Source organism: Euleptes europaea, chromosome 14, assembly GCF_029931775.1.
Source record: "Euleptes europaea isolate rEulEur1 chromosome 14, rEulEur1.hap1, whole genome shotgun sequence".
Lineage (NCBI taxonomy): Eukaryota > Metazoa > Chordata > Lepidosauria > Squamata > Sphaerodactylidae > Euleptes > Euleptes europaea.
Window position 1 is genome coordinate 55063839 of NC_079325.1, and position 26667 is coordinate 55090505.

At 45.1% G+C, this 26667-nt stretch overlaps 1 protein-coding gene across 18 annotated transcripts in view; it reads right to left on the reverse strand.

The window, feature by feature from the left end:
* Positions 1–26667, reverse strand: part of FNBP1 (formin binding protein 1) — a 231185-nt gene that overhangs the window by 59095 nt on the left and 145423 nt on the right. For all 18 annotated transcript variants that reach the window (XM_056860326.1, XM_056860325.1, XM_056860335.1 and 15 more), the window contains exons 7-9: positions 17772–17900; positions 10783–10929; positions 3754–3948 (exon numbers count right to left, since the gene is read on the reverse strand). In XM_056860326.1, the coding sequence (XP_056716304.1) occupies positions 3754–3948; positions 10783–10929; positions 17772–17900 (471 nt within the window). The remainder of the gene's footprint in view (positions 1–3753; positions 3949–10782; positions 10930–17771; positions 17901–26667) is intronic.

Sequence of the window (26667 nt, forward strand, 5' to 3'; positions counted from 1 at the left end):
TTGCATTACAAAAGAAAGGTGTGATAGAAAATGACTAGTTTTAGTAAGAGGGGCAGTGCAAACAATTAATGCCTGGCATTTCTCCCCATTCCAAGACCCATCATGCCACATGCAATCCAGATGAGAGGGTGAAGTGGAAAAATATGAAGACAGCCTTGCCCCACCACTCCTGCCTAATTATCCTGGAAACTGCATCCTGACTCCAGGATAATTTCTTTGAGAGAACAGTCAGTGTGATGTAATGGCCCAGAGGCAACGGGCTTTCAGTCTCCATCCAGCCACAAATCTCCCCGACTGACCGTAAGTCAGTCCCTCTTAGCCTAACCTACCTCAAAGGGTTGTTGTAAAGGTAAAATTGACGGAGGAGGGGAGCAGCATATATGTCACCCTGAGCCTCCCTGGAGAAGGGCAGGATTAAAAAAAGAAATGTGACTGATAATTAAATAGAAGTGCAATGTATTTCTCACCAATGAAAATAAGCCGACATAAAGAGATGAGCTAGATTCAAGTCCAGTGGTGCCTTAGAGACCAAAAAAGATTTTTCAGGGTATGCGCTTTCAAGAGTCAAAGCTCCCTTCGTCACACGATCTCTAAGGCGCCACTGGACTTGAATCTAACTGTTCTGCTTCAGACCAACATGGCTACCCTCTGAGACAGTAAAGAGATGAGTGGCATTTTCCAATGATCACTTACAGGGCAATCCTAATGTGTTCAGTTTTGGGCACCACAATTTAAGAAGGATGTAGACAAGCTGGAACGTGTCCAGAGGAGGGCAACAAAGATGGTGAGGGGTCTGCAGACCAAGTGATATGAAGAAAGGTTGCAGGAGCTGGGTATATTTAGCCTGAAGAGGAGAAGACTGAGAGGTGATATGATAACTACTATCTTCAAGTACTTGAAAGGCTGTCATACAGAGGATGGTGTTTTCTGTTGCCCTAGAAGGTTGGACCAGAACCAACGGGTTGAAATTAAATCAAAAGAGTTTCTGTCTAGACATTAGGAAGAATTTTCTAACAGTTAGAGCGGTTCCTCAGTGGAACAGGCTTCCCTCGGGAGGTGGTGAGCTCTCCTTCCCTGGAGGTTTTTAAGCAGAGGCTAGATGGCCATCTGTCAGCAATGCTGATTCTATGACCTTAGGCAGATGATGAGGGGGAGGGCATCTTGGCCATCTTCTGGGCATGGAGTAGGGGTCACTGGGGGTGAGAAGTAGTTGTGAATTTCCTGCATTGTGCAGGGGGTTGGACTAGATGACCCTGGTGGTCCCTTCCAACTCTATGATTCTACTCCAGTCTAAGTCCACTGAAATGAATTGACAGACTGGAGTAACTCTCTTTAAGATTACACAATTATTAGTCCAGTGCACTTTTTCAATTTGGATGTGGCGTGCTGGCCAACTCTCTAAGCCAGGGGGACTTCAAACCCCATTCTGGGAGGAGCCCCTGTGGAATCTTGAATCTGATCAGGAACCCCTGATCCTATAAGATCACTAAAAGCAACTGTGCTTTCCTGAAAGGCAACCAGTCTACTGATCTTCCTGTAGCTGCAGTGTCACAGGAGGATGTGACAGGTGGACCCTATTGCCTGCTGTTGTTGCAGCTACAGAACGTTTGGTATACCGAAGGCTGCAGCCCGAACTGATGCGAGGCAACGTTGAGCCCCAAAAGCCTTGCCGATGCCCTGTATGAATGTGCATGTTGGTACTTGTCCTGTAAGCAGTTGGACCCCTCCTCCTGCTAAGGGGTGCTCTGGAGGCACGGGGGCCAAAAGACTGGCATAAAAGCAAGACCCTGCTCCCCACAAAATGGATGCCCCTTAGAGAATTCTAGGATCTATCTTGTGTGCAAAGCGTGGTCAGAAAGGTGGTAGTCCTGGCTGGACAATGGGGCTAGCTAATCTCCATTGTATGACCTTAAGGTGATTTAATCAGCGCTCCGAGCAGACCATTACTGACCCTCTCTATACCCGTGCCAGCAATCAACCCACATTCAGGAGCATTCTCCTGGGTCCTGACAACTCATCAAGCCTCTCTCCTTTTTTTGGTTCGAACTCCGGGAAAGCAACCAATTCTTTGTCTCTGGCTTTCCCGCCAGCTTACCTCATACCACCTCAGGACCCCTTTTGGGATATAAACATTGGCCCTTTGGCCATTCATAGTGTGTGTGTGAGACTTGGATACATGCATGCACCTCCACTTGGATGTGGGCTCTTTCCTTTGCTCCTGGAAACGCTGGCTGTTTTCCTCCTCAGCACTGCTTTCCCTTGATGTCCCTTCAAGACTGGTAACTATCACCCATCCCTGAAACCCTATCCAATTTCCTCCCTTTTCTATTAGTCAGCTTTTTTATGCTTTGTATGCACACGTTCATTGCTTAAAATATATTCCTCATTTTACTACAGCAAACCTCTGATTACATGAGCTAGGAGGCAACACCAGGGGAAGGCCCTGGCCTCTGTGCCCTGTTTTTTGCACCTCCAAGGTAATGGGATCGTTGCTAAGTAAAACAGGTTGCCATACAAGATGTGTGCCTCTGATCTAGCAAGGCTCCTCTTATGTCAATGTGAAAAAAAGTTATCTGAAATTAGAAAACACCATCCTATTCTGTCCTCCCAGAGCTGGAACAATAAATGCTAGAAATATCTCCTGTAGTCCACCCAGAGTTCCAGGAACAGGGAAAGAGAGAAATCTAAACCCACCGGAGGATCCTGCTAGCTTGATCTGAGACACAGTGAGAACCCCAGTTACATGCTTCCATGCATCGCTTGCCATGCTGATGGTGGAATGAGAAACAATATTTAAAGGAGAGTTATAGAGGCTGATCCAAAACATTTGCTACCCAGCACACACAAGGAGACAGCTACGGGTACACCAGCACCACACTGCATAGCATAGGCCAGCCACTGACCAGTTCCCTTGATTGCCAGTGACAAACGAGGCACGCCGTGACAAACAAGGCACACCTCAGGTGACCAGAAAGGAATGATTTCATAAATTGGAAGGAGAGGGCTCTTTTTCCCCATTAAATATGTCACAAATGGATTATTAACTTTGGTAGCCTTACTTGTACAACTGATATAACGTGACCACATGCCAGTCTCCTAATGGCATCTCAATGCCACGGCAGGGAGATACAGTGGAGCAGATGTTTAGAATACGGCTGATAATGTGAGTTTTAAAAATTACGTAATGTTGCATGCCATAAATAAGGGTTTAATCATGCTGGGGGTGGGGGAAAGAGGGGGGAAAGGCACCCCCACCCCCTTCAGCATGTGTTGAAAAGCAAAGGAGAAATCAGCTTGAGTGCGGCAGCGGTGAAGACCGACACGTTAATTAACCGGAAGGGGCTGAACAACGTAAGCAAAGAGCAATTGCATGCAGGGGACAATGTATGCAGAGAGCAGTTATCTAGAATCAAACGAGAAACAGAAACCACCATGGCAAAGACGTGATAACTCAACAGAAATCAAGCCGGAAAAACAAAACTGATAAAAGCAACACAATATTTTAAAAGTACATTGGAAAATTAAAAGAAAAAACTTTATAAAATAGAAGCAAAATCCAGCAATTAAAGGCAAAAAAAACTATTACAACAAATTACAACAGGACATCAGCTATTAGTTCTTAGAAACTAATTTCTATTTAAAAAGAGAGAGAGAGAGAGAGAAAAGACTTCAACTGCTGGGATTACAAAATAAGACACAAGTAGCAAACTACAAAGGTTACTGATGCTAAGACAAAGCCCCAAAAATCGATACCTTATTTTTCTTGATGAATGGCCACAACTTGCCCTTGGACTTGCTGGTGAACCTGGACTCCGGTTTTCCATCTTTGGAGTTCGAAAGGCTGGATTCGGAGACGGTACGCTTGATTGGCTGGGTGAAGTCTTCAAAGTCAACATCACCGGGAGGCTCAAAGCCAGACTTAAAGGCTTCTATGACCAACTGTGAATCCTGGAACAGACCCAGAGGAACAGACCCAGAGAAGTCAAAATCTGCGTAACAGGCTTCCTCAGGAGGTGGTAAACTCTCCTTCCCTGGAGGTTTTTAAGCAGAGGCTAGATGGCCATCTGTCAGCAATGCTGATTCTATGAACTTGGGCAGTTCATGGGAGGGGGGCATCTTGGCCATCTTCTAGGCACTGGGGGTGTGTAGTTGTGAGTTTCCTGCATTGTGCAGGGGGTTGGACTAGATGGCCCTAGTGGTCCCTTCCAACTATGATTCTATGATTAACTTATGAACTGGGCACCAGCGCCCTCCGCTGACTCAGGGTGGTTTGCCCGGGGGAGTTTAATGTTATGAAGATTCCAGTGAGGACCAAGAAAGATCTAGATACAAATTCTCCCTCAAATGAGCAGCACACAGGGTGATCTCAGGCCAACTGGGCAACTCCTGGTAGGAAAGGCAGGATGAAAATCTGATAGAACTAGATAGCTTTAGACATGTCATATTGAGTACATTTTTATCACAGCCTTCCTCCTAGGAGCTCAGGGCAGTATTACATGGTTCTCTCCCCTCCTCCATTTTATCCTTGCAACAATCCTGTCAGGTAGGCTACTCTGAGAGAGAGAGAGAGAGAGAGAGAGAGAGAGAGAGAGAGAGAGACCGCCTGCCCCAAGGACACCCAGCAATCTTCCATGGTTCAGCAGGGATCCTAATCCAACACTCTAACCACTATACAACAGTGCCTCTCTTAGGATGAATCTAAGACACTTTGGGCATTATTTGTAACAAAAAAGCACCCCTTGCATTTTTGTAAATAAACAAATATATAAAAGAAGGAGAAGAACAAGAGTTGGTTTTTATATGCTGACTTTCTCTACCATTTAAGGAAGAATCAAACCGGCTTACAATCACCTTCCCTTCCCCTCACCACAACAGACACCCTTAAGGTAGGTGGGGCTGAGAGAGCTCTAAGAGAGCTGTGACTAGCCCAAGGTCACCCAGCTGGCTTCATGTGTAGGAGTGGGGGGGGGGGGGAGAGAGAGAGAGAGAGAGAGAGAGAGAGAGAGAGCGGGAGGGAGGGAGGGAGGGAGAGAGAGAGACTATAGGGAGCAAGGATGGCAGGAATTGTGGGTTGCTTTTCCAGAGCCCCAGAGCAGCAAACAGTGATGCCTTGCATATTTATTCAAAGTTCAATGGAGCTTGAAGTCCAAATATAAGTGTGTACAAGACTGAAGATGTGGCAGAAAGGGTATGCAGCATGTGGTGGAGGAGCCTGCACGCAAATACAGGGCAAGCTACGCCGCAGTAGCAGGGATCTGCAACCTGTGGCTCTAGTGCCAAACACTTACAGCACTTGAAAAAAAGAAAATGAAGTATTTAAGTTAAGGCATATTGAAGGGCAAGGTTGGACGCATGAACCACTGCTACGTGAAGGGAATGGCAAGCAAAAATGGGGGGCGGGGGGCGGGCTAAAGGCCTTTTTCAAAAAGCTTGACAGAAAGAGAACTAGCAGAGGTGAACTGCTGCCTAGAGCAAACCATGCACAGATATATTCCAGCACTAAAACAATATGCAGATGATCCTGTGGATATTTATTATTTATTGCAAAATCCCTATGTGCGACTTCCTAATAAAGGTCTCGCAGCAACCAGTTTTGGGGCAGCAAAAATATTATGGATTATGTTATGTTATTCCTCCCCTACCGTTTGATCTTGTAGGGATGTTAACGGCTTTGCTGTGCGTTCAGTGCCTACTATGATTGGTAGTGCCATCTTGCTATTTATATGTGGATTATTATGTAATACTGTTTTATTACATTTTATTATTAACTGTTGTTACCTGCCCTGAGCCTGGCTTGGCTGAGAATGAGGGTGGGCTATAAATTTAAATAAATAAATAAATAACATGTCAGTAATGCTAAGCCACACCATTTCAGTTACACCGACCAGTGACCTTTCTTATTGCAGCTCTTCGTTGAAGAAGAAGAGTTGGTTTTTATATGCCCACTTTCTCTACCACTTAAGGAAGAATCAAACTAGCTTACAATCACCTTCCCCTCCCCACAACAGACACCCTGTGAGGCAGGTGGGACTGAGAGAGCTCTAAGAGAGCTGTGACTAGCCCAAGGTCACCCAGCTGGCTTTATGTGAAGGAGTGGGGAATCAAACCCGGTTCTCCAGATCAGAGTCCACAGCTCCAAACCACCGCTCTTAACCACTACACCATGCTGGCTCTCTCTTGATCTCTTGCTCTGAATGTTGACATAGTTTGGCTCCTTAATTAACAGTTGCAGAGCCCTGCACTGCCATGGGCCTTGCAACAGGAACGGGGGAAAGAATCACAGCACGAGATAAGAAGGGGTGCTAAGAGGGGTAAAGGCATTCTGATTCCTTCCCTTTCACCAAAACCACAGATTGTTCTTATGTCTGAATGGACAAACCAATGGTTTGCATGTGCAGTTCCAACGAGAACGAGAAAGCACAACTTTGATCGGGGTTCCAGTTCTGATTTAAGCGTAGTTTGCTGGTTGAACATATAGCCCTGGTTTGTCTTGCAACAGGAAGGGAAGGAATCATAGTGCATGAAGGGAAGGGATGGAAAGGGCACATGAGCCTGAGGCTTGGCACTGCCTATGAACCAAACCATAGAGAGAAAGATCACGACGGGTAGCCGTGTTAGTCTGTCACTAGCAGTAGAAAAGGGCAAGAGTCCAGTAGCACCTTAAAGACTAACAAAAATTTTGGCAGAGTATGAGCTTTCTGAAGAAGTATCTGAAAAAGTGAGCTGTGGCTCACAAAAGCTCATACCCTGCCAGAAATTTTGTTAGTCTTTAAGGTGCTACTCGACTCTTGCCCTTTTCTACTCATAGAGAAAAAGATATACACAAACAGATGAGACACTAACATCCCGGGAAAAGACAAAATGGAAAAACAAACAACTGATGATATGTCCTGGACTTTTGGATCCTCCCCAGCATTCTGAACCCTTTAGACAAATTACTCTATCACATCCTATCCCTTGCTTGGGCTTCAAACATCCTATTACTACAAAGAAGCCAAAAATAGCCATTTCTCTTTATGTAGCAGAAAGCGGTAAATGTCAAAACAGGAAGCCAGAAATCCAGAACAAATTAAATCTTATCTGCTGCCAGCGTACTGGGAGGCACATCCCACCCAAGTTCACTTGGCAGCCATTAGGATTTGGCCTCGCAGTGGTGGTGACCCCCATCTCACTGGAGGTGCGTCGGGGGGAGGGAAGAAGCTGGCTAGGAGTGGGCGAAGGAAAGAGCATGCCTTATTAAGCATGCTAGGCAAAAGACATCCAGTCCCGTTCTGTTCTACCTGAAAGACCCGTGCAGCTCACCATCAGATGGGCTGTTAGAAAGAGTCCTTAATGTGCACTGAGGTTAGGGTTGCCCATCTCCCGGTGGGGCCTGGAAATCTCCTGCTTTTACAACTGATCTCCACACAGTAGGGATCAGTTTCCCTGGAGAAAATGATGCTTTGAAGGGTGGACTCTATCGCATTATACCCCCCCCAAAAAAAACTTGCCCTCCCCCACATCCCACCCCCCAAATCTCCAGGCATTTCCCAACCCAGAGTTAGCAACCCTAACTAGGGTTGCCAACCTCCCGGTACTAGCTGGAGATCTCCTGCTACTACAATTGATAGAGATCAGTTCACTTGGAGAAAATGGCAGCTTTGGCAATTGGACTCTATGGCACTGAAGTCCCTCCCCTCCCTAAACCCCGCCCTCCTCAGGCTCCACCCCAAAAACCTCCTGCCGGTGGCGAAGAGGGACCTGGCAACCCTAACCCTAACTGACGTTCATATTTGACCATCCTGCCTTTCAGTACTAGGGGTCAAGCTTGGGACATGTGAATTGGCAATGGTACCTTGAACATGTGCAGAGTACATTTACATTCCCATTGCAGCAGGGCTGTAATCAGACATTTTTGGGACACACTCGATATTTTGAATAAAAATTCCAATTAGAAGTTCTAAAATGTGGCAGGTCAGACATAATTTTGAGACAGGGTGGTCCATTGGTGTCTCCATTTATAAAAAGAAGTTAGATTAGGATAGACTGGAGCTGAGCACAAACTTGCCAGCATATGTAGATTACACACAGCAAGGCCAGTTTACAGATCTACTAATTTTGCATGACTTTTAAAGTAATTATTGTTTTGAGTTTTTTATCTAATTTCTGTACATTTTGCTAAGAGACAGCGTAAATGACATCTGATGAGTAAATATGGCCAATATTCTTTAATGGCCGCAGATGCTTCCTGAATAGAAGCTAGTTGTTAGAAGATAGCCTCCTGATTGCTTTTTCTCTTGAAAACATCAAAATTTAGAGAAGTGGTCACCATACGGTTGCCAGGTCCCTCTTCACTATTGGCAGGAGGTTTTCGGGCTGAGCCTGAGGAGGGCAGGGTTTGGGGAAGGACTTCAATGCCATAGAGTCCAGTTGCCAAAGTGATCATTTTCTCCAGGGGAACTAATCTCCATCGGCTGGAGATCAGTTGTAATAGCAGACGATCTCCAGCTAGTACCTGGAGGTTGGCAACTCTTGGTCACTAGCTGAGGGACATGAGCAATTGTGGGTGCAGGAACAGTTCTTCTTGCAGGTTCAGAAAAGATAGAGAGTTGCAAGGTGAATGCCATATGCCACGGGGTAACCATGCAAGTGGGCTGCTGCTTCCAGCTGTGCTTTTGGGCTTCCTGAAGACATCTGGTTAGCTACCAAGACAAACCGCATGGTGGAACGCATGGATGGCTGGATTCAGCAAAAGAGTTCTTATGACAACCGGAAGTACGCAAAGTAAGCACATATGTGCTCATGCACACAACTTATGTAGGCTGCAGGTTTGTTGGCAGAGCGCTTTGATTTTTGTTTTTGTAGAGCAGGGCACAGGCCCGGCATCCTCCAAGGGTGTCTCTCTGAAAATCCACTTGCGACTCAAACTGCCTGCTGCTTTTCAGCCTGCCGCTCCATCTATCAAAAGGCCATTGGTATTAAGCTGCGGTTCTTGGTTGTTTTAGCTCTGCATGCATTTGACCCCTGCTGCTTCCAGAGGGAACGTTGCATAGATTCAGGTCAGCTACCTACGCCTCACATGCTTGTCATTCTAGGGGTTAAGGAAAGGAGGGGAGAAAATAGGGTTGCCAACCTTTAGGTACTAGCTGGAGATCTCCTGCCATTACAACTGATCTCCAGCCGACACCTGGAGAAAATGGCTGCTTTGGCAACTGGACTCTATGGCAATGAAGTCCCTCCCCTCTCAAAACCTCACCCTCCTCAGGCTCTGCCCCAAAAACTTCCCACCAGTGGCAAAGAGGGACCTGGCAACCCTAGGAGAAAAGGGTAGGAGGGAATTATTATCCTTTGTTTTCATGATCCACAGCAGAAACGTTGAGGTAACTCCCTTTTAATCCCTATAGCACTGTAGTAATTAAGAAGGAAGAAGCGGATGAACAATCCAGCCACAAATCTGGCCAACCAAAGAGGAAATCAACAGATAAAGCTATGGATATTGTACTTCAAATGTGGCAAGAACCTTCCTCTGTTCAATTCTAATGCCAATTCTAATATGGTCAATTTTTCCTTGCTTAGGTGAAAAGAGGGGGAAAAACAGAAACTAAAAAAAATTCTGAAGAGTTACACTGGTCATTATTTACTATAATAGAGATGCACTTCACTGAAACTGATGCTTGATACTAAAACTGAAATTTAGGAAAATTTTATGAATTAAACTTTAAATACAAATGTGCCACTGTTCTCAGCATCCTGTGCAGCTGTATTAAAAATATTTTTGTGTTGTATTGTAATAATTATATTCTGTTTTAATTTTATACTGCAATCTGATGTGGGTACTATTTCAACAGTTAGTAAGGCAGGATATAAATCTTTGGAATAAGTAAATGATAAGGCAGCACTGAATATTCTGAAGTTTTAATTTCTGGATCAGAAATAGACCACTTTCACAGCCCGTGCATTTCTTACACAAACTGGGATCATGCAGTGAGGATTACATCACAGAGCATAGCCAATCAGATCCGGCTTTACAAGGACATTACTGAAGAGAAGTGATAGCAACAGGGAGTGTGGGCAAATGAGGGCAGAGTAAATGAATAAGCAAACAGTTTTGCAAGTACTGAAAATTCCCCGCAATGGGGAAGTTGATTTGCTGGGGTAGCACTGCCAAAAACTTTTTTAAAAGTGTGAATTGTTTTGGCTAGGTCAGACACATGGTTGTGTGTGCATATGAGATAGTGTGCTCATGCTCTATGTGACCATATAACTGAATGAATACTGATTACACATAAACATATATATGGGGTTCCTGTACATATATAGCAAGATAGGCTTGAAATTAACTGGGATCAAATTTTATTATAAGTAAATAGTGATTTTCTGCCGATTTAGTACCTCTCATTTTTCTGAGCTTGCATTGAGGTTACTGCATTAAAAACAATACTACAACTTTACCTATTACAATGTGTACAATCCTTGGCCAATTGACTGTCATATGACCAGAGACTGTGCATCCATATGCACACACACACTGTCTCTTTAGAACAGGTCTGAATGCAAAGAGTGTACCAGGCACTGAAAGGATCTCTCTTCCTCTCAGCTGGCATAACAACCCATGAATAAGTTTACTTACATAGTAAGCCTTATGAAATGCCACTTCATGAAGCAAACTGCTGGCATTTCCCTACAGACAGGTTAATTCACAGAAGATTTCACATAACCCCTTGAAGGATCACGTTTTGTTGCAATATTCTATGGATGGATTTTCTCAAAAGAAACAGAACGTTCAAGAAGCTGTCAACTTACGTTCTTCTGATTGATGGACTCAGCTGCCCTGGTGATCTCATCCAGACACTTCCCGATGATAGGGATGACCTGCCGGTCCACCTCTGCAAAGGTTTTCATGGAGTCGCCTACCCTGACTATCCTCCTCTCTTCCATCTCTTGTATTTTCTGAAATAACAATGTTTTTTTTTTTTAAAGAATATTTTTATTGATTTTGATATAATGGGATACAGGAAAGGAAAAAGGGTAGGGGAAAATATTAACAAAATAGTATTGTTTAAACCCCTTTACTATGTTCAAATAGTCATCGTTTGTTAACATACTATATTTATTCATCCACATCATTTTTGTAACGTTTAAGAAAATTCATTGTCGTTTCTTGGTTTTAATAAATTCATAAAAAACGTGCCATTTGTCTTTGTTTAAATTTTTTGTGTCTGGTTGTAGTAGTTCTGTTAGATGCGCCATTGTTATAAATTCATAAGCTTTATCAATCCAAAGTTCGGTATTTGGTATTTTATCTGTTTTCCACAATGAAGCTAGGACTATTCTTGCCGCTGTTATTAAATATTTTAATATAACCTGTTGATTTTTGTTATATTCATCTGGCACTTTGCTTAAAAGGAAAAGTTTGGGGTCATATGTAATAGATTGACCGATTATAGTTTCTATGTTCATATGGATTTTTTTCCAGAATTTTTGGACTAGTATACATGTCCACCAGCAATGATAAAAAATAACAATGTTAATACTTAGCATTTAGACTGTTCTAATTCATTAGAGTCCAACTTTCTCACTGGGACTGAAGGTGGATTACAAATACAATAGAATGATTCACCCAATCAGTAAGAAGATCATAAAAACATGACAACGTTTGAATGATAACAATAGCTGAATCTAACAGCAAAGATGTCTGGTAAAACAAAGCTATTCAGTCAATCAAGCAAGCAGATTACTAAACATAACATACAACAACTAAATATAATACGGTATGTTACTAAACGTAATTAATACTTAATAAAATAAAGATGATGCTTTAAAGTCTTCAGAGACGTTTGGACGTGCTACTTTCTTGGATTATTTACAAAAGCCCTCTAAAGTAGGCCAGCCCTGTTACAGACTGCCGTGTTTCTCTGAATGTGCTGCGCAACCACCACACGCCAGCCTTCTTGGATTTCCCTGCCGCTGCCCGGAGAATTTCATTTATCAGATATGCTCCTCCAAGCCTGTTTCTTGCAGAACAAGCCTAGACCATTAGGCAATATTCCAGCGATGCTCTGGTGCATCAGAATGTACCAAGGTCTGGGCCACTCTCGAAAACCTTCACAGGGTGGGTGTGGGCTCCCCTCTGAACGCACACTTTAAAACAACAAGGGGGGGGTGCCCTGAGGGCCAGCTCCAGGTTTTGAGAGGCAGACAGCACAAAGACCCCCCCCCCAAAACTAGGTCTGTTACCCCCCTCTCAGTTTCAGACAGAGGGCAGGCAGCAGTTGTTTGGTCACCTCCCACTGTTTGCTTTCAGAAGTTGACTGTACTGACTAGGGTTGCCAGGTCCCTCTTCACCACCTGTGGGAGGTTTTTGGGGCGGAGCCTGAGGATGGCGGGTTTGGGGAGGGAAGGGACTTCAATGCCATAGAGTCCAATTGCCAAAGCAGCCATTTTCTCCAGGTGAACTGATCTCTGTTGGCTGGAGATAAGTTCTAATAGCAGGAGATCTCCAGCTAGAACCTGGAGGTTGGCAACCCTAGTACTGGCTAGGCCAGAGAGCGCCGGCTGAGTAAGCATACTTTCTGGTGTCTGGCAAAAGGGAAAATATCGTTGCTAGCAGCACAAGCAGCAAAGGAGGTAGGCAAGGGGTGGGGGCTGATCCACCAAAAGAGAGATGGGGCAGACCTTGATGACTGGTAGCAGGCAGCGGCAGGTCAGGGGTTGGTCAGCTACTACCCAATGAGGCTATTTCCCATCACTGGCTCCTACCTTCCCTACCCCCCCAAGAATATCTTGTCTGGAGATCCTACATATCCTACTTGGGGCCCTGGCTCAGTGGTAGAGAGGTCTGCTTGGCATGTAAAAGGTCCTGGGTTCAATCCCCGGCATCTGTAGTTAAAAAGATCACGTAGTAGGTGATGTAAAAGACCTCAGCCTGAGACCCTGGAGAGCTGCTGCCGGTCTGAGTAGACAAGACTGACTTTGATGGACCAAGGGTCTAAGGCAGTATAGGGCCGCTTCATGTGTTCGTACTTGTAGGTGGAAGGGTTGCTGTTTGTCTCACCCCCCTTTCACTTCCGAAGCACAGCTAAAGGTTACAACTGGGAACACAATTCCCATCCCATGTGCAACAGAAGCCAAGATTTAACTCAAGTTGGCCCTGCTTACAGCAGTATTCACTAAAAAACAGTGGCACAGATCTCCAGCATCTAACCAATGGGCTTATTCTGGCTTTGGCCTCCTAGGAAAACAGATGTTGCACATGTCTGAAATGACGAATTGCAAACAGGCTGTGGGAGGAACGCACAGAGGCCCGTGAACGAAACAAGTGCACGTGCTTTCTGGCTTTGCCGTGCAACCTGATCAAGGGCTGGCTGCCAATCAGAGCCTTAGATTTCCGGTTCAACTCCAACCTTCTCAAGGATGACTGGAAACAATTCCAGGAAGGACCCCAGAAAAGACATCCTTTCCCCCAAGATAAACTTGCTTAGTGCTATTTTGGCACCTGACGAACAGGCCTAGGAAATTTTCTGTTGAAAAATATTTTTCTGTTGTTTAGTTCTGTTGAACTAAAAGATCCAGGATGGTCGGACTGGCGGCTGGCTGATCCAATACTGGGAAATGCTTGATCAAGAGACCACCTGGTATTTGACCACAGTGAAATTCTGCTGGTTTCCACATGGGGATGTCCTTGTGTGGTTTCTCAGTCGCTGGTGCGGCTGCTGATATAGCATAGAGGCAACAGGGCTTCCACATGGCAGGTTTCCCCACAGTTTCCCTGGCCCAGATCCACAGCGCCTGCCATCCCCATTTCCCAAGGCCACTGGGGCTTCTTCATTTTTTAAAAAATGGCAACTGAACATCAGTATAAAGCTAAAACAATATGTGAACTATATCTTCAATTCCCAGTTTTCTTTTTTTTAAGTTAGTTTCTAACCCTTTTAGCTTCAGAGATGTGCCTTTTATATCTCCACAATGAAGGGGACGAGAGACTTTCTTTTTAAAAATTAGAGTTGGGAATTTCGAGAATCTGGTAAACATTTTGTTATGATGTTATGTCAATATAATGATATTCAATTTTTTTAAAGCCTATATTTTTAAATATATAAAGACTGAGTTGGCATCTGGATCTGTATCTTTGTCAAGTGGCATATCCATGTTAGAAAGAAGCTGTCTTTAGTGGGGAAGGGGCAAGGTAGGTCCATATTCTTACTCCCATATTGCAGGTGGGGGACTGAGGCCGAGAGAGGGATCTTCACTGGCAAATGGAAAATTCAGACTTGGGACTTTCTGATTCATTTCAGTATTAAGTACCGATAAGACTTGTTTTCTGCATATTTCGGTGCTCTGGTCAGCCCAGTGTCCTGTCCTTTTTCTATGCTGGCGATGCACTCTTCTGTCAATAGTCTCAGATACAAATGATGTTGCTTTCAGAAAAGGAATACCCACAGCAGAAATTGCAACCTGGGCAAATCACCTGAGCACCGTTTGTTACAAATGGGAGACAACTGCCCATTTCGGTTGCCAGGCAAATGTCCGGCAACACAGGTTCTTAGTAGTGACAGAGGTACTCTCATTACATGCCCAGAGGCATATTTTTCCAGAGACTGAAGTCCAGAGAATTTAGGGGGGGGAAACCGATTGTCTTGCTGCTATCCACATTTTGACAATCTGGGCTTCAAATGCTGCCAAAGAGTGTCATTATTGGTTGTTAGTCCAGGAGACAAAATCTCCCATCACCAGCCAGTATTCAAACCTGAAGAGTCAGATGATGGATTGAGCTCAAACATGAGTGACACTCGGGCCTGCAACGCAAAGCCACAAACAGGACAGCTGTTGCTGTTTTCAGCCGACACCAGTCTGTGCCATCACAATGCAAATGTTTTCACATTTCACAGCTGCAGAACAGAGGTGGTGACAGAATGAAAACCAGAATGGAAAACAGTGATATCACCATCCAGCTTGCTCTCATCCTGCCATACCCAGTAATTCTGCCCAATTATAAATCCACACACACATCCCAGCCACACAAACCACCATGACCCAACCAGCAATAGAATAGTTATCTGAGGTGTCAGCTTGGAGGAACAGAGGAAAATCAGTTGCTTGTGGGCATGCTCCCCCCAACAGGTTTGGGGCGTCCACTGCTGACCAGGTTTTTCTAGTAGCTGCGATCCGTCACAATGAATGCCATCTGGTTTTATTGTAATGTTTGGAGAATGTAATTTTAAAGTATGTCTTAATTGTTGTTTTTATGATTACATGTTGTGACCCGCTCTGAGCCCAGCTTGCTGCAAATGGGGGTGGGCCATAATTACAATAAATAAATAAATACTACAATTTTTAAATAGTTTTTCCTTTGTGACATGACAGTTTCCATTTAAAGAATAGGACTTTGCTTTTAGGCACTTTCTAGTTCATAGATAAACAATCCTCTATTTAGTTACTAGCACTGTGCCTACAGCAAGCTGCTCATAAGAGGTAAAAGGTAGTTCAAGATACAGATGGCCATAGGGTTGCCAACCTCCAGGTAGTGGCTGGAGACCTCCCGGTATTACAACTGATCTCAAGACGACAGAGATCAGTTCACCCGAAGAAAATGGCAGCTTTGGCAGGTGGACTGTATAGTGTTATACCTGCTGAGCTCCCTCTCCTCCCAAAACTCCACCCTCCACAGGCTTCACCCCGCCAAATCTCCAGGTATTTTCCAAGCCAGAGTTGGCAAGCCTAGATGGTCAACTTCTTCAGTCAAGAGGCTAAATCAGGGCTAAGTTAAGACAAGCTGAGGCCTTAAGCTACATCAAGTTTAAGAGTCCTCACACCTCAAAATTGGTAATTTTGTATAAAAATTTGTATTTAGAGACCGCTCATGATCCTAGGCTCTAAACTGTAATTTAGCATGTGCATAAATCTAGATCCTCATTGACTAAAACTCTCTTCAGTCATGACGGAATCACTGCCTTCTGTTCCACCTTAACTCCCACTGTGCTAGGATAGTTTTTTAAAATTAATTCTTGATTTGGATCATGTGCCTGTGCCAAAGCTTGCAGATCATGTGCATCTTTTCCCCCACTGTACTACTCCATCAAAACTCCATCAAAAGTGGGGAGAACAATGTTCTTCAGGGCCTCCTCCTTCCCAACCAACATTATCTCGGTCTTTTCAAGGTTTAGTTTTAATTTGTTCACTTTTAGCCAGTTAACCACAGTGGCCAGGCAGCCATTCAGGACTCCCACTGCATCACCAGGAGATTTGGATAAAGGATATATAGAGCTAAGTATTGTCAGCATATTGATGACAACCAACCTACAAATGATTTGTAAGGGCTTTACATAGAGATTAAAAAGCACGGGGGATAGAACTGTGCCCTGTGGAAGCGCACAAGATAGGTCCCACACCAATGACTACTGGTTTCCAGTAGCAACCTTTATGAGTACGATCCATGAGGAATGATTTGACCCAGCTCAATGCACATTCCCTGATGCCTACTCCCGCCTCCCAGCACCTCAACAAGATGGCATGATCTACTGTATCAAAGGCTGCACTGGATAAATCCAATAAGAGCAATAGGGAGGCTTGACCTTTGTCTACACTCATACGAAGATCAACTAAAGCTAGTAGAGCTGTCTCTTTCCCATAGTCTCGCCTGAAGCCAGACTGAAAAGAGTTTAGAGCGGATGACTTATCCCAGAAGTCTTGGAGTTGGTTCGCTACTGCTCTCTCAATCACTTTGCCCAGAAAGGGTAGATTAGACACAGGGCAAAAATTGGGCACATCCTTGTTCTGTAGGGATGTTTTTTTCCAGTAGCAGCCAAATAACCTTCTCTTTGAGTGGCCAAAGGATGGTGCCCTGAGTTAGTGACTGATTTATAATAGATGTTAAGGGTTTGTTGATGTGGTCCATACCTGATTTTATCAGCCAGGATGGGCAAAGATCCAGGGTACAAGTACTGTCCTTCACAGATGCCAGGATCTTGTACACATCCATCATGGAAACTGGGTCAAAATGATGCATAAATAGCCCAGGCCTTTTTTCAGGGATACCTATGCTATAACTGACATCAGATCAGAGTGTATTTTTGGTATTTTATCAGCAAAAAACTTGGCAAAAGCATCACAGCTACTTGTCTGTTCCTGGGACATTAGAGGGTCAGATTTAGGCATCAGTAATTGGTGAGCTACCTTGAACAACTGGGTCAAACGTGAACTAGCTGATACTATAACAGTAAAGAAATAACCTTCCTTTGCAGCCATCACCACCGCCTCATAAGTCTCACAATGAGCTCTATAGCACAATCTGTCAGATTCAGTAAGAGTTCTCTGCCCGCACCATTCTAGATGTCTCCTGTTTTCAGATCTCCCTGCTCCATGGTAAACCAGGGGGCTGGGTTTCGGTCCATGGATGGGAAAGATCGACGAGAGGCAACCTTGTTAATATCTTCAAGTAGCTTCATGTTCCATGCTTCCACTGCGGCCTCAACACAACACATGTTTGGAATCCTAAAATTCCCCAAGGTGTTCTGGAATCCAGTAGGATTCATCAGCCTCTGTGGGTGGACCATTTTAACTGGGTCCCCTCTCATGCAGGGTGTTGGGGCCATAGACAAGCAGAATGGCAGTACAGGGAGGATATGGGGGGAAGCAAAGAAGGCAAGAAGTAGGCAAAGCAGAGTTATACACAAACTTGTATTTGTGACATATCTGGTAGACTAACCAGGGTTCATTGCACAAACCACGATTTCTCATGAAGTATGAATGCATCCTAGAAGGGTTGCTGCAGGCCAGCATAAAGGCGCCCTCACCTGGAAGATGTTCGGTATGTGCGTGTGATAATGTTCGTGTTGTTCATGGTTGAATTTTTGTAGCGTGGACGAATACTCTGCTCTGCTGTCTTCGGCCATCTGTTGACGAAGCTGTGCCTGCTGCCGTGCCTGGGGGAGAAAAAACGTGAGAATGTCTCAGAATGGGTCGCCTCAGGGTGAATCTTCGGTCAAAGAGCCAGCATCAAGTTTGATAGACACCGCTGTGAACATTAGGTCACAGACTCTGCCACCCAGGGAGACCTAAAGTTTTTAACAACAGAATCTTTCCTGGATCCCATTCTGTAAATACTCTGGGCCAAACTACAAAATACGATTTCTAATGAGTCAGGGCCAGGTTCTCTGGATCCAACTTGCTTTCCCTTCAGCCACGCAGCAGCTGCAAGGAATAGCATGTACAGCTCCAAAATGTGGCAAAACCTCTCCCTGGAGCGTTCAGATAGGAAAAACAGAGAGAAGGGCTCCCCTCCCCCACTCCTGCAGTCAAAATGCCCATTCCCTGCAGTTGCTGGGGGCTGCAGGGGAAGAGAGTTGTGTTTGGGAAACCTGGAACTGACTCATTAAAAATTGTATTGTGTAGTTTGGCCCTCTGACAGAACAACTTAAGGGAAGTCCTTGAGTCCAAATTAGAAAGCTGGACTATGAAAAACTGTAAACAGATAAATAATGAAAAGATAAGTCCTAGCCCAATGCAGCCATGAGGTCCCTAGCAGAAAGCTCTGATTTTTTGCATTATTTACATTTAACTACAGCACTTGAAAGTCAATTGGGGGGGGGGGGAATGCACCTGTCTAATCCAGAACTTTTTTTCCCTTTTCCATATTATCAATGCTCAGAGTCAGCCACCCAATGAAATTGATGGCCAGTAGATTCAGACTAGGGCCATGTCCGCACTGCACATTTGCAGCTCCGATTTATGCGGGGTTTCCTTGCATATTCGCACTTCATCTCAACCAAAGGATTTCGGAGACATCTTCACAGCACAATTTCTCCGCGTTTAGAGGATCCGCTTAAACGGCGAATTATTGAAATGAGACGTTTTCCTCACGCGGAGCTTTGAAGTGGTAATATGCAATCAGTCTACTATCCACTTCCCGTTGACAGCCCCCCCGGCCCCGTGCTTTCCCTCCCGGCCGCCTCCTGCCTCGTCCGCTGGCTCCAGCGCTCATGCCCGCAGAGGAGGAGCGGCTCGGAGAAGGAACAGGTTCGGGGGTGGCAGCGGCACTGGCATCCCCTGCCCCGGCCGGGGCGAGAAAAGTTCCTGGCAGCTCTGTCCCCGCCCCCCCTCGCTGAAATCATGAAATCATGCAAGCTTTATCAAAAAAAGCAGAGAAAGGCGGCGCGGTGGGAACAGAAATTTTATTTCATTTTGGATGCTTGTGTACTCGACATGTATAAATAGCGAGGTAAGTTGCTAGTGCATTCACGGGCCAGGACAAGACACACCATGTTTCCCTGGGGATGTCCCTGGGTTGGAACAAGAGGCGAGGTCTGGAGTTCTGTGCTTCCTAGATGAGTGGGTGGCCAATTCTCATCAAGACTGTGTCACACAATGGGGATAGGGCTTAAATATCCCCCCTGCATCCTTTTTCTTACCTGACATGACCCTGCTAAGCCACAATTTGGCCTAGTAGGGGCTCCATATATGCTCATAGGCTACACATTATGTTTCCCAAATGGGACAAATAGTGGCTCGCCAGGGCCCTTTCAGGTTAGGAAAACAGTACAGAAGGGGAGGTCTAAGCCCTCTCTCCTCACAGTCCTGATCAGAATTGGGCTCGTGTGTTCCTTGGGAAGTGCTGAGCTCCAGAATAATCCTGATCTGGGACATCCTTGGGAAAAATGTAATGGGCAGTTAGGCCCTCCGATGACTTTAAACCAGGAATGCTCAGTGACCCACTGGTTGGATTGCAGTGTGCTTGCCAACTGCATCAGCTACATAAAAATGTTCACTTGTGTTCAGGGGATGTATGTCTGATGGTACCCCAAAAAAGGCGATCCCTCGTGCACACTGCTTTCCCACAGCTTTCCTCCACCAACTGACAGAGAAATTACTGTTTTGTTGGGTTCAATCGAAGGGGTCCAAATAAGCAAAAGTATATTCAGTAGAAGCAAAGTCTTGATCAAGTAAAGTATCTGCTCAAGACACTGATCACAGTCCTATGTCCAAACTGAACACTTATAGCAAGTTTTATGTCACATGAATACATTAACATTCACCAATAGCTCCACACCACTACAGACCCTGCTGAGGTTATCATCCAATCCTGGCAAAACTCTTTGCCTTCCAGGTCTCTCGGCAACAGTACTTTGCATTATTGCTTCACATTCTGCTTAACTTAAATTTAAGAATGTGACTACATACACAACATAAACTGCTGACAACTATAGTTTAAGAAAAAAGGATATGTGTTAAAGGTTAGTTTGCCCTATGAGGCAAGGAATGCAGACTTTTGGAGACTTCAGCTAAAAGCAACGATAACAGTGCTGGATCACCTGGGCCAAACTTTCCCCTCAATTCTTTACTTGGCCTTCTCAGACATGGATACACTATGGCTCACTCACACTTCACCTCTCCTTTACAACCCACCACCAACTTCCTGTTTGCCACCTTTTTTAAGCACACAAAATGTTAAGACGTCACATTTAGTGACTTAGAGTTACTAAGCAGCTACCTGTGTCAGTGACTCTTAACAGCAAATGCAGGCAAACTGCCTGGATTTGGGCCAACTCATATGAACATTTTTTAATTAAATGTGGAAATGGCACCGTTTAAAAACAAAACACCCTTTATTCCAGCAAAATTCCTGTTGTTAACCCACATCTGACTACGAAAAGAGGTGTCTTGGGACAGCATGGCCTCTTCATGCCTCTGTATACTTGGCCCATCATACCCTCATGGTTTCGTGTTCGTTAACAGGAAAGGCAAGCAGACTGTTCGTATCAGGAATAATTTCTGCATTTGCATTTTCACACTGCCTCATAGGAGTTGCAGTGTTAGGGTCCAGCTTCAGCAGATGACCCCGCATTTTATTATTACGAGAGAGGGAGAAAAGCTTCTCCCTGTCCACTCTCTTCATACCATGCATAATTTTATAGATCTCAATCATGTCTCCCCTTAACCATCTTCTTTCCAAGCTAAACAGCCCTAAGCTATTTTAACCACTACTCATAGGGCAGTTGCTCTAGTTCTAAGCATTAAGGAGGATTTAAACAAATTCATGGAAGGGGATAGGGTCTATTAATGGCTATTAGCCACGATGGCAAAACATTTAAGGCAGTGAATGTCTGAATACAAGATGCTGGAAGATAACAGCAGGGGTAGGTTACTGCCTTTATGCTGTGCTCACTTTTGGAAGCAGGATGCTGGATTAACTGTACTTTTTTGCCAGTAGTTTGATCTGCTTTAAGCCCTGGTAGGAAAAAGAAACAGGTCTCCATATTGTGCCCTTGTAGTCTGGCCCCAAGAATTAAGCCCACTCCAAAGAGCCCGCGCTTCTGCATCATTCGCTGATGCATCCTGACTGGAATGAGGCGGCCCAGAGCAGCGACTCATTCAGAAACAAGACACACAGTTTATTCTAACAGTGATTACTTCTTTATATCATAAATTATTCGACAATCTGCTGCCCCAGAAGGTCAGAACAGAACCAACAGGTTGAAATTAAATCAAAAGATTTTTCAGCTAAACATTAGGAAGAACTTCCTGACAGTTAGAGCGGTTCCTCAGTGGAATGGGCTTCCTCAGGAGGTGGTGGGATCTCCTTCTTTGGAGGTTTTTAAGCAGAGGCTAGAGGGCCACCTGACAGTAATACTGATTCTGTTAACTTAGGCAGATCATGAGAGGGAGGGCAGGAGTGTTGCGTCAGTGCTTGGCTCTCGTGGCCCCTTCTTACATGCCCAGGGAAGTGCCAGTTGCAACTTGGGAATCAGGAAGCAATTTTCCTCCAGACTAGTTTGGCCAGGGATCTTGGAGGGTTTTTTTTTGCCATCTTCTGTGCATGGAGTAGGGGTCACTGGGTGTGTGTGGGGGGGAGGTAGTTGTGAATTTCCTGAATTGTGCAGGGGATTGGACCAGATGACCCTGGTGGTCCCTTCCAACTCTATGATTCTATGATTCTCTAATCTGGTTACACACCATGCAAAGACATGGCAGAGTTGTCTGACCCTGTTAGAAACTGACTGAAAGAATGAGGCAAGGCCAAAGCAGCAAATCATGCAGAGATGCCGGCGGGCAACCTTCTCAGTAGAGCCTTTTCCATCAGCTTATTAGCACGTTACCAGTTTTCCTGCAGCTCACAGCTACTGCAGCACATTGCTCTTGTAGTCCTACCAAGCCCTTGCGTAAAATCTTTGCACAAATATTTTCCTTCAACAATTTCTTTCATAGCTCCCCGCCCCCTCTCCCTGTGAGATTTTCACCCTGGAGCCTTCTGCCTTTCTTTTCAGGGCCCGCTTAATGTTTCCTCCCATCTGTTCCATTTCGGCTGCTCTTCCGTCTTCGCCATGAGCGTTTCAGCCCCGTCTCTCCCTCCTGCCTGTGGCCCATATGTCTTTGCCTCCCATCTGAACTGCAAGGCTCAAATCTAGAACCTATCTGGAACAGCAAGAACACGGAAAGGAGGAAGGATGTTATTTATTTAGGGAGCCAGCGTGGTGTAGTGGTTAAGAGCGGTGGTTTGGAGCGGTGGACTCTGATCTGGAGCACCGAGTTTGATTCCCCACTCCTCCACATGAGCGGCAGAGGCTAATCTGCTGAACTGGATTTGTTTCCCCACTCCTCTACATGAAGCCAGCCAGGTGACCTTGGGCTAGTCACAGCTCTCATAGAGCTCTCTCAGCCCCACCTACCTCACAGAGTGTCTGTTGTGGGGAGGGGAAGGTGATTGAAAGCTGGTTTTATTCTTCCTTAAGTGGTAGAGAAAGTCAGCATATAAAAACCAACTATTTATTATATTATTATTATTGTTATTATTTACTTCATTTGTACCCACCTTTCTCCCCATTGGGGAGACCAAAGGCAGCTTACATCATTCTCCTCTCCTCCCTTTTATCCTTATAACAACCCCATGAGGTACATTAGGATGAGAGAGTGTGACTGGCCCAAGGTCACCTTTTGGTGCATAACCCAAGGATGCCTCTGAGCATACACAGAGTACATTTTACTCATGCTGAGGGGCCAAGTATATTCAAACACACATAAAAGTATGTTCAAACATACATATCAGAATCACAACACTGCTTTTATTTTGAAGAGAAGCTAGTTTGGGGTACATGTGGAAATTGAGGTCAGAAGTGTGTGTGAAGGGGGGAGAAATACCTTTCCCTACTACTTCCCACTTCAAAATGCCCTTCCTCAATTTTTTTTCTCCCCTGTGAGGTTTCAGTTATGTATTTGTGGAGGAAGATAACAAACTGAAACTTCATTGGGAGGAACAGCCACTGAAGGGTGGGATTTAGATGTGGGAGAGCAGGTGGGGAAGGAATTAAAACATTTCCCCTCACTTCTCTACTCTCAATTCTCCCTGTATATGTTAAAATAGTAAAATAAAAACCACTGGTATTTTAATAGGAATGTCTGCATGCATCTTTGGTCTCCTGATGGTGAGGGAAATCTACTCATTACCTGCTCCAAGTTATCCTCTCCTTTCTGTTTTCGTGTGCCCCTCTGAACACTTTGTGCCTAACCACAAACACCCGCACACATCTGGGTTTAGGGGGCTGGGCTAGGCGGACACCGCTGTGGATATCTAGGCCAGCCCATACCATGCCACCGCTCATTTTTAGAAATGACTGCCTCGCTGTCATCGCTCCATGCCACCTTGGTTCCCTCAGCCAGGACACTGCTTAAAGTGTTATGTTCCTTGTGACACCCCCTGACACACACCACCTATATGCCAGCCCATCTGTTCCTAAACAAAGAGCTCTCATAAACCACAGACAATGCCGATTCTCAAATTTTCTTTTAAGAGAAGCTTTGCTATGGTGTCAATCACCCCCTTTCTCCTCAGCTGCACCAGCTGCCCAGGTCCTAACACCACAGTCCCAAAACTAAAGCCTCAGGCGATCGGCCTACAAGGTTAAGGCCTTTCAAGCCATAACAGGGGTCAAATGGCTGCTTGGTAGGGTTGCCAGTTACCTCTTCGCCATTGGAGGGAGGTTTTGGGGGCAGAGCCTGAGGAGGCCGGGGTTTGGGGAGGGGAGGGACTTCAATGCCATAGAGTCCGACAATTGCCAAAGCGTCCATTTTCTCCAGGGGAACTGATCTTTATCGACTGGAGATCAGTTGTAATAGCAGGAGATCTCCAGCTAGTACCTGGAGGTTTTGCAATCCTACTACTTGGCTGCCCCCAGATTTCTCCCTCTTTTTCTCAAAATAGATTATGACAGCAGCCCTGCTGGATTAGACTAAGAAACTATCCAGTCCAGCAGCCTGTTTCCAAAAGAAGCCAACCAGATGCCCCTTGAAGCAAGGCATGGGTGGCCAAGGCCTCCCCCATCCCGCTGCCCCTCAGCTGCTGGTATTCAGAAGACTACTGCCTCAGAATATAGAGGCCTTAGTGAGAAAGCAGATTAACAACCATTGATGGACCTTGTCCTTCATAAAGTTGCTTAATCCCCTTTAAATTAGTGGTAGTGAGTTCCACACTTTATTTGTCTGATGGCTTGGACCCTGTGGGGAATCTCTGCTGATGGAAAGGATTTCCATCAGCAGAGTGGGACTTCTGCACCTCCCTCTTCCTGCCGCAACCTAAAATGTCTCATGAAATGTTGATCCTGGGGGACAGTGGGTCGCATTGCCAACCTCCAGGTGGCACCTGGAGACCTCCCACTATTACAATCAATCTCCAGACAACCAAAATCAGTTCCCCTGGAGAAAATGGCTGCTTTGCAGGGCAGAGTGTATGACATTATACCCTGCCGAGGTCCCTCCCCGCCCTAAACCCCATCCTCCCCAGGCTCCATCCCCAAAATCTCCAGTTATTTTCCAGCCCATAGCTGGCAACCCTAACATTGGGGCCCAAGAACATGAGGGGGGAGTCAGAGGTCTGTAGCAGGAGGGGAGAAATTGGCAAAATCACCCTCCTTCTGCTAGTGGAAAATTTCCACTGGATCCAACTCTCTGCCATTGATCAGTCCTGAATCTACTGCTCATCAGCTGCACTGGATGCCCCTGAGGAGTTCAAGTATTATAGGACAGGGAGGTAAAGTGCGTTCTATCACATTTTCACAACATTTCAAAAACCCCTATCACGTCCCCTCTCAGTTATCTTTTTTCCAAGACTTCACAAGACAGAAAGAGAGGTGAACCTCTCAGGAGGAACGATTTTTGGTGTCATTCCTGATAAAGCCTGGTTCCTAGCAAGCAATAACCTAACATCCATGCGGTACGGATCCTGGAACCTGACCTCATCTGAGGACTTTAGACCTTGAGAGGAAAGATAAGATGCTCCCTGAGATAATCAGGGCCACTAGCCTGCCTGTTTACTGGGAGTTGTTCACTGGCTCAAAAAATAATGATTTTTAGTAGAATTATTTCTATGTACTCTTACAAACTGGCAAATGTTTTCTGATACCACTACGAAACCCATAAATACAAAGAAATAAAGGGTATAGTGCCAAAGGATTTCATGGCCAGTTCATGATTTTGCTAACTGAAGATGTTATTTCCAGCTAAGCTATCGGCTATGTTTTTTCCTGTCTCTCTGGGCCTTGCAAAAAAAAAGGGGGGGGTGTTCCTGGATACCATTTAGTTACACATATCTCAAGACCTCCAGTAAGATTTTGGATGAGAAGTAAGTGTCAATAGCCAGAATAATAGCTTCAAATGCTACTTCATTCTAACTAGAACCACGGATATGAGAAGAAGGTGGCATCCATTTAAGGTAACCTAGACAAAGTTCTGATAAAGGAAAGAAATGAACTCCAGACCATGTTTAGGTCTTAAATCAATATTTTGTCTGATACCTCCCCCATGTTTCCTGAATATTAGGTTTACACACCACAAAAGAAGCTTACAGGTTGATGCTATGTATGCTTACTTGGAAGCAAGTCCCATTGAATACAGTGGGGCTCACTCCCAACTCATTGTTCTTAGGATCATTTCTTCATTATTGACTGAACAGATTTAGGTCCTGCCTTTCCATCATATACTCTAGGTGGCTCACCCTTAAAACATGATAAAATTCATAAAATTCTGATTCAGTATAAGGCACCTTCATGTATGGCGTATGGAGTACAGATGCCAGCCTCCAGGTGGGATCTGGGGAACCCCTGGAATTACAGCTCATCTCCACACTACAGAGATCTGTTCCCCCGGATAAAATGGATGCATTGCAGGGTGGACTCTATAGGACTGTACCCCCAAGGTCTCTGCTCTCCCCAGGCTCCATCCCCAAATCTCCAAGAGTTTCCCAACTTGAATCTGGCTACCATCCCCCATCCCCCGCTGGTCACCAGGAGGGACCTGGCAACCCTATGGAGAAGGGGTGTAGACACTGCACTCTAAAATGGGGAATGGCTAGGAGGTCTGGCACACCATTATACCCTTCCCATATTGCCCTCCCAAAAAACTTTAACCTGCTCTGTAAGATATAACCCTGCTTCCATTCCAGTGTTCTGGCCAACAGATGCAAAGGCACAGGATGATTGATAAGGACTTGGAAGTTATTATTTGTTTCACCTTTACAAAAAGTTAAACATTTTGTATTTCTCAAATGTATATATAGCCCACCTCTCCACATCTAGAGGCTGATTACAACGATAATTCACAGTGGGTAGCCGTGTTAGTATGTCTGCAGTAGTAGAAAAGGGCAAGAGTCCAGTAGCACCTTAAAGACTAACAAAAATATTTTCTGGTAGGGTATGAGCTTTCGTG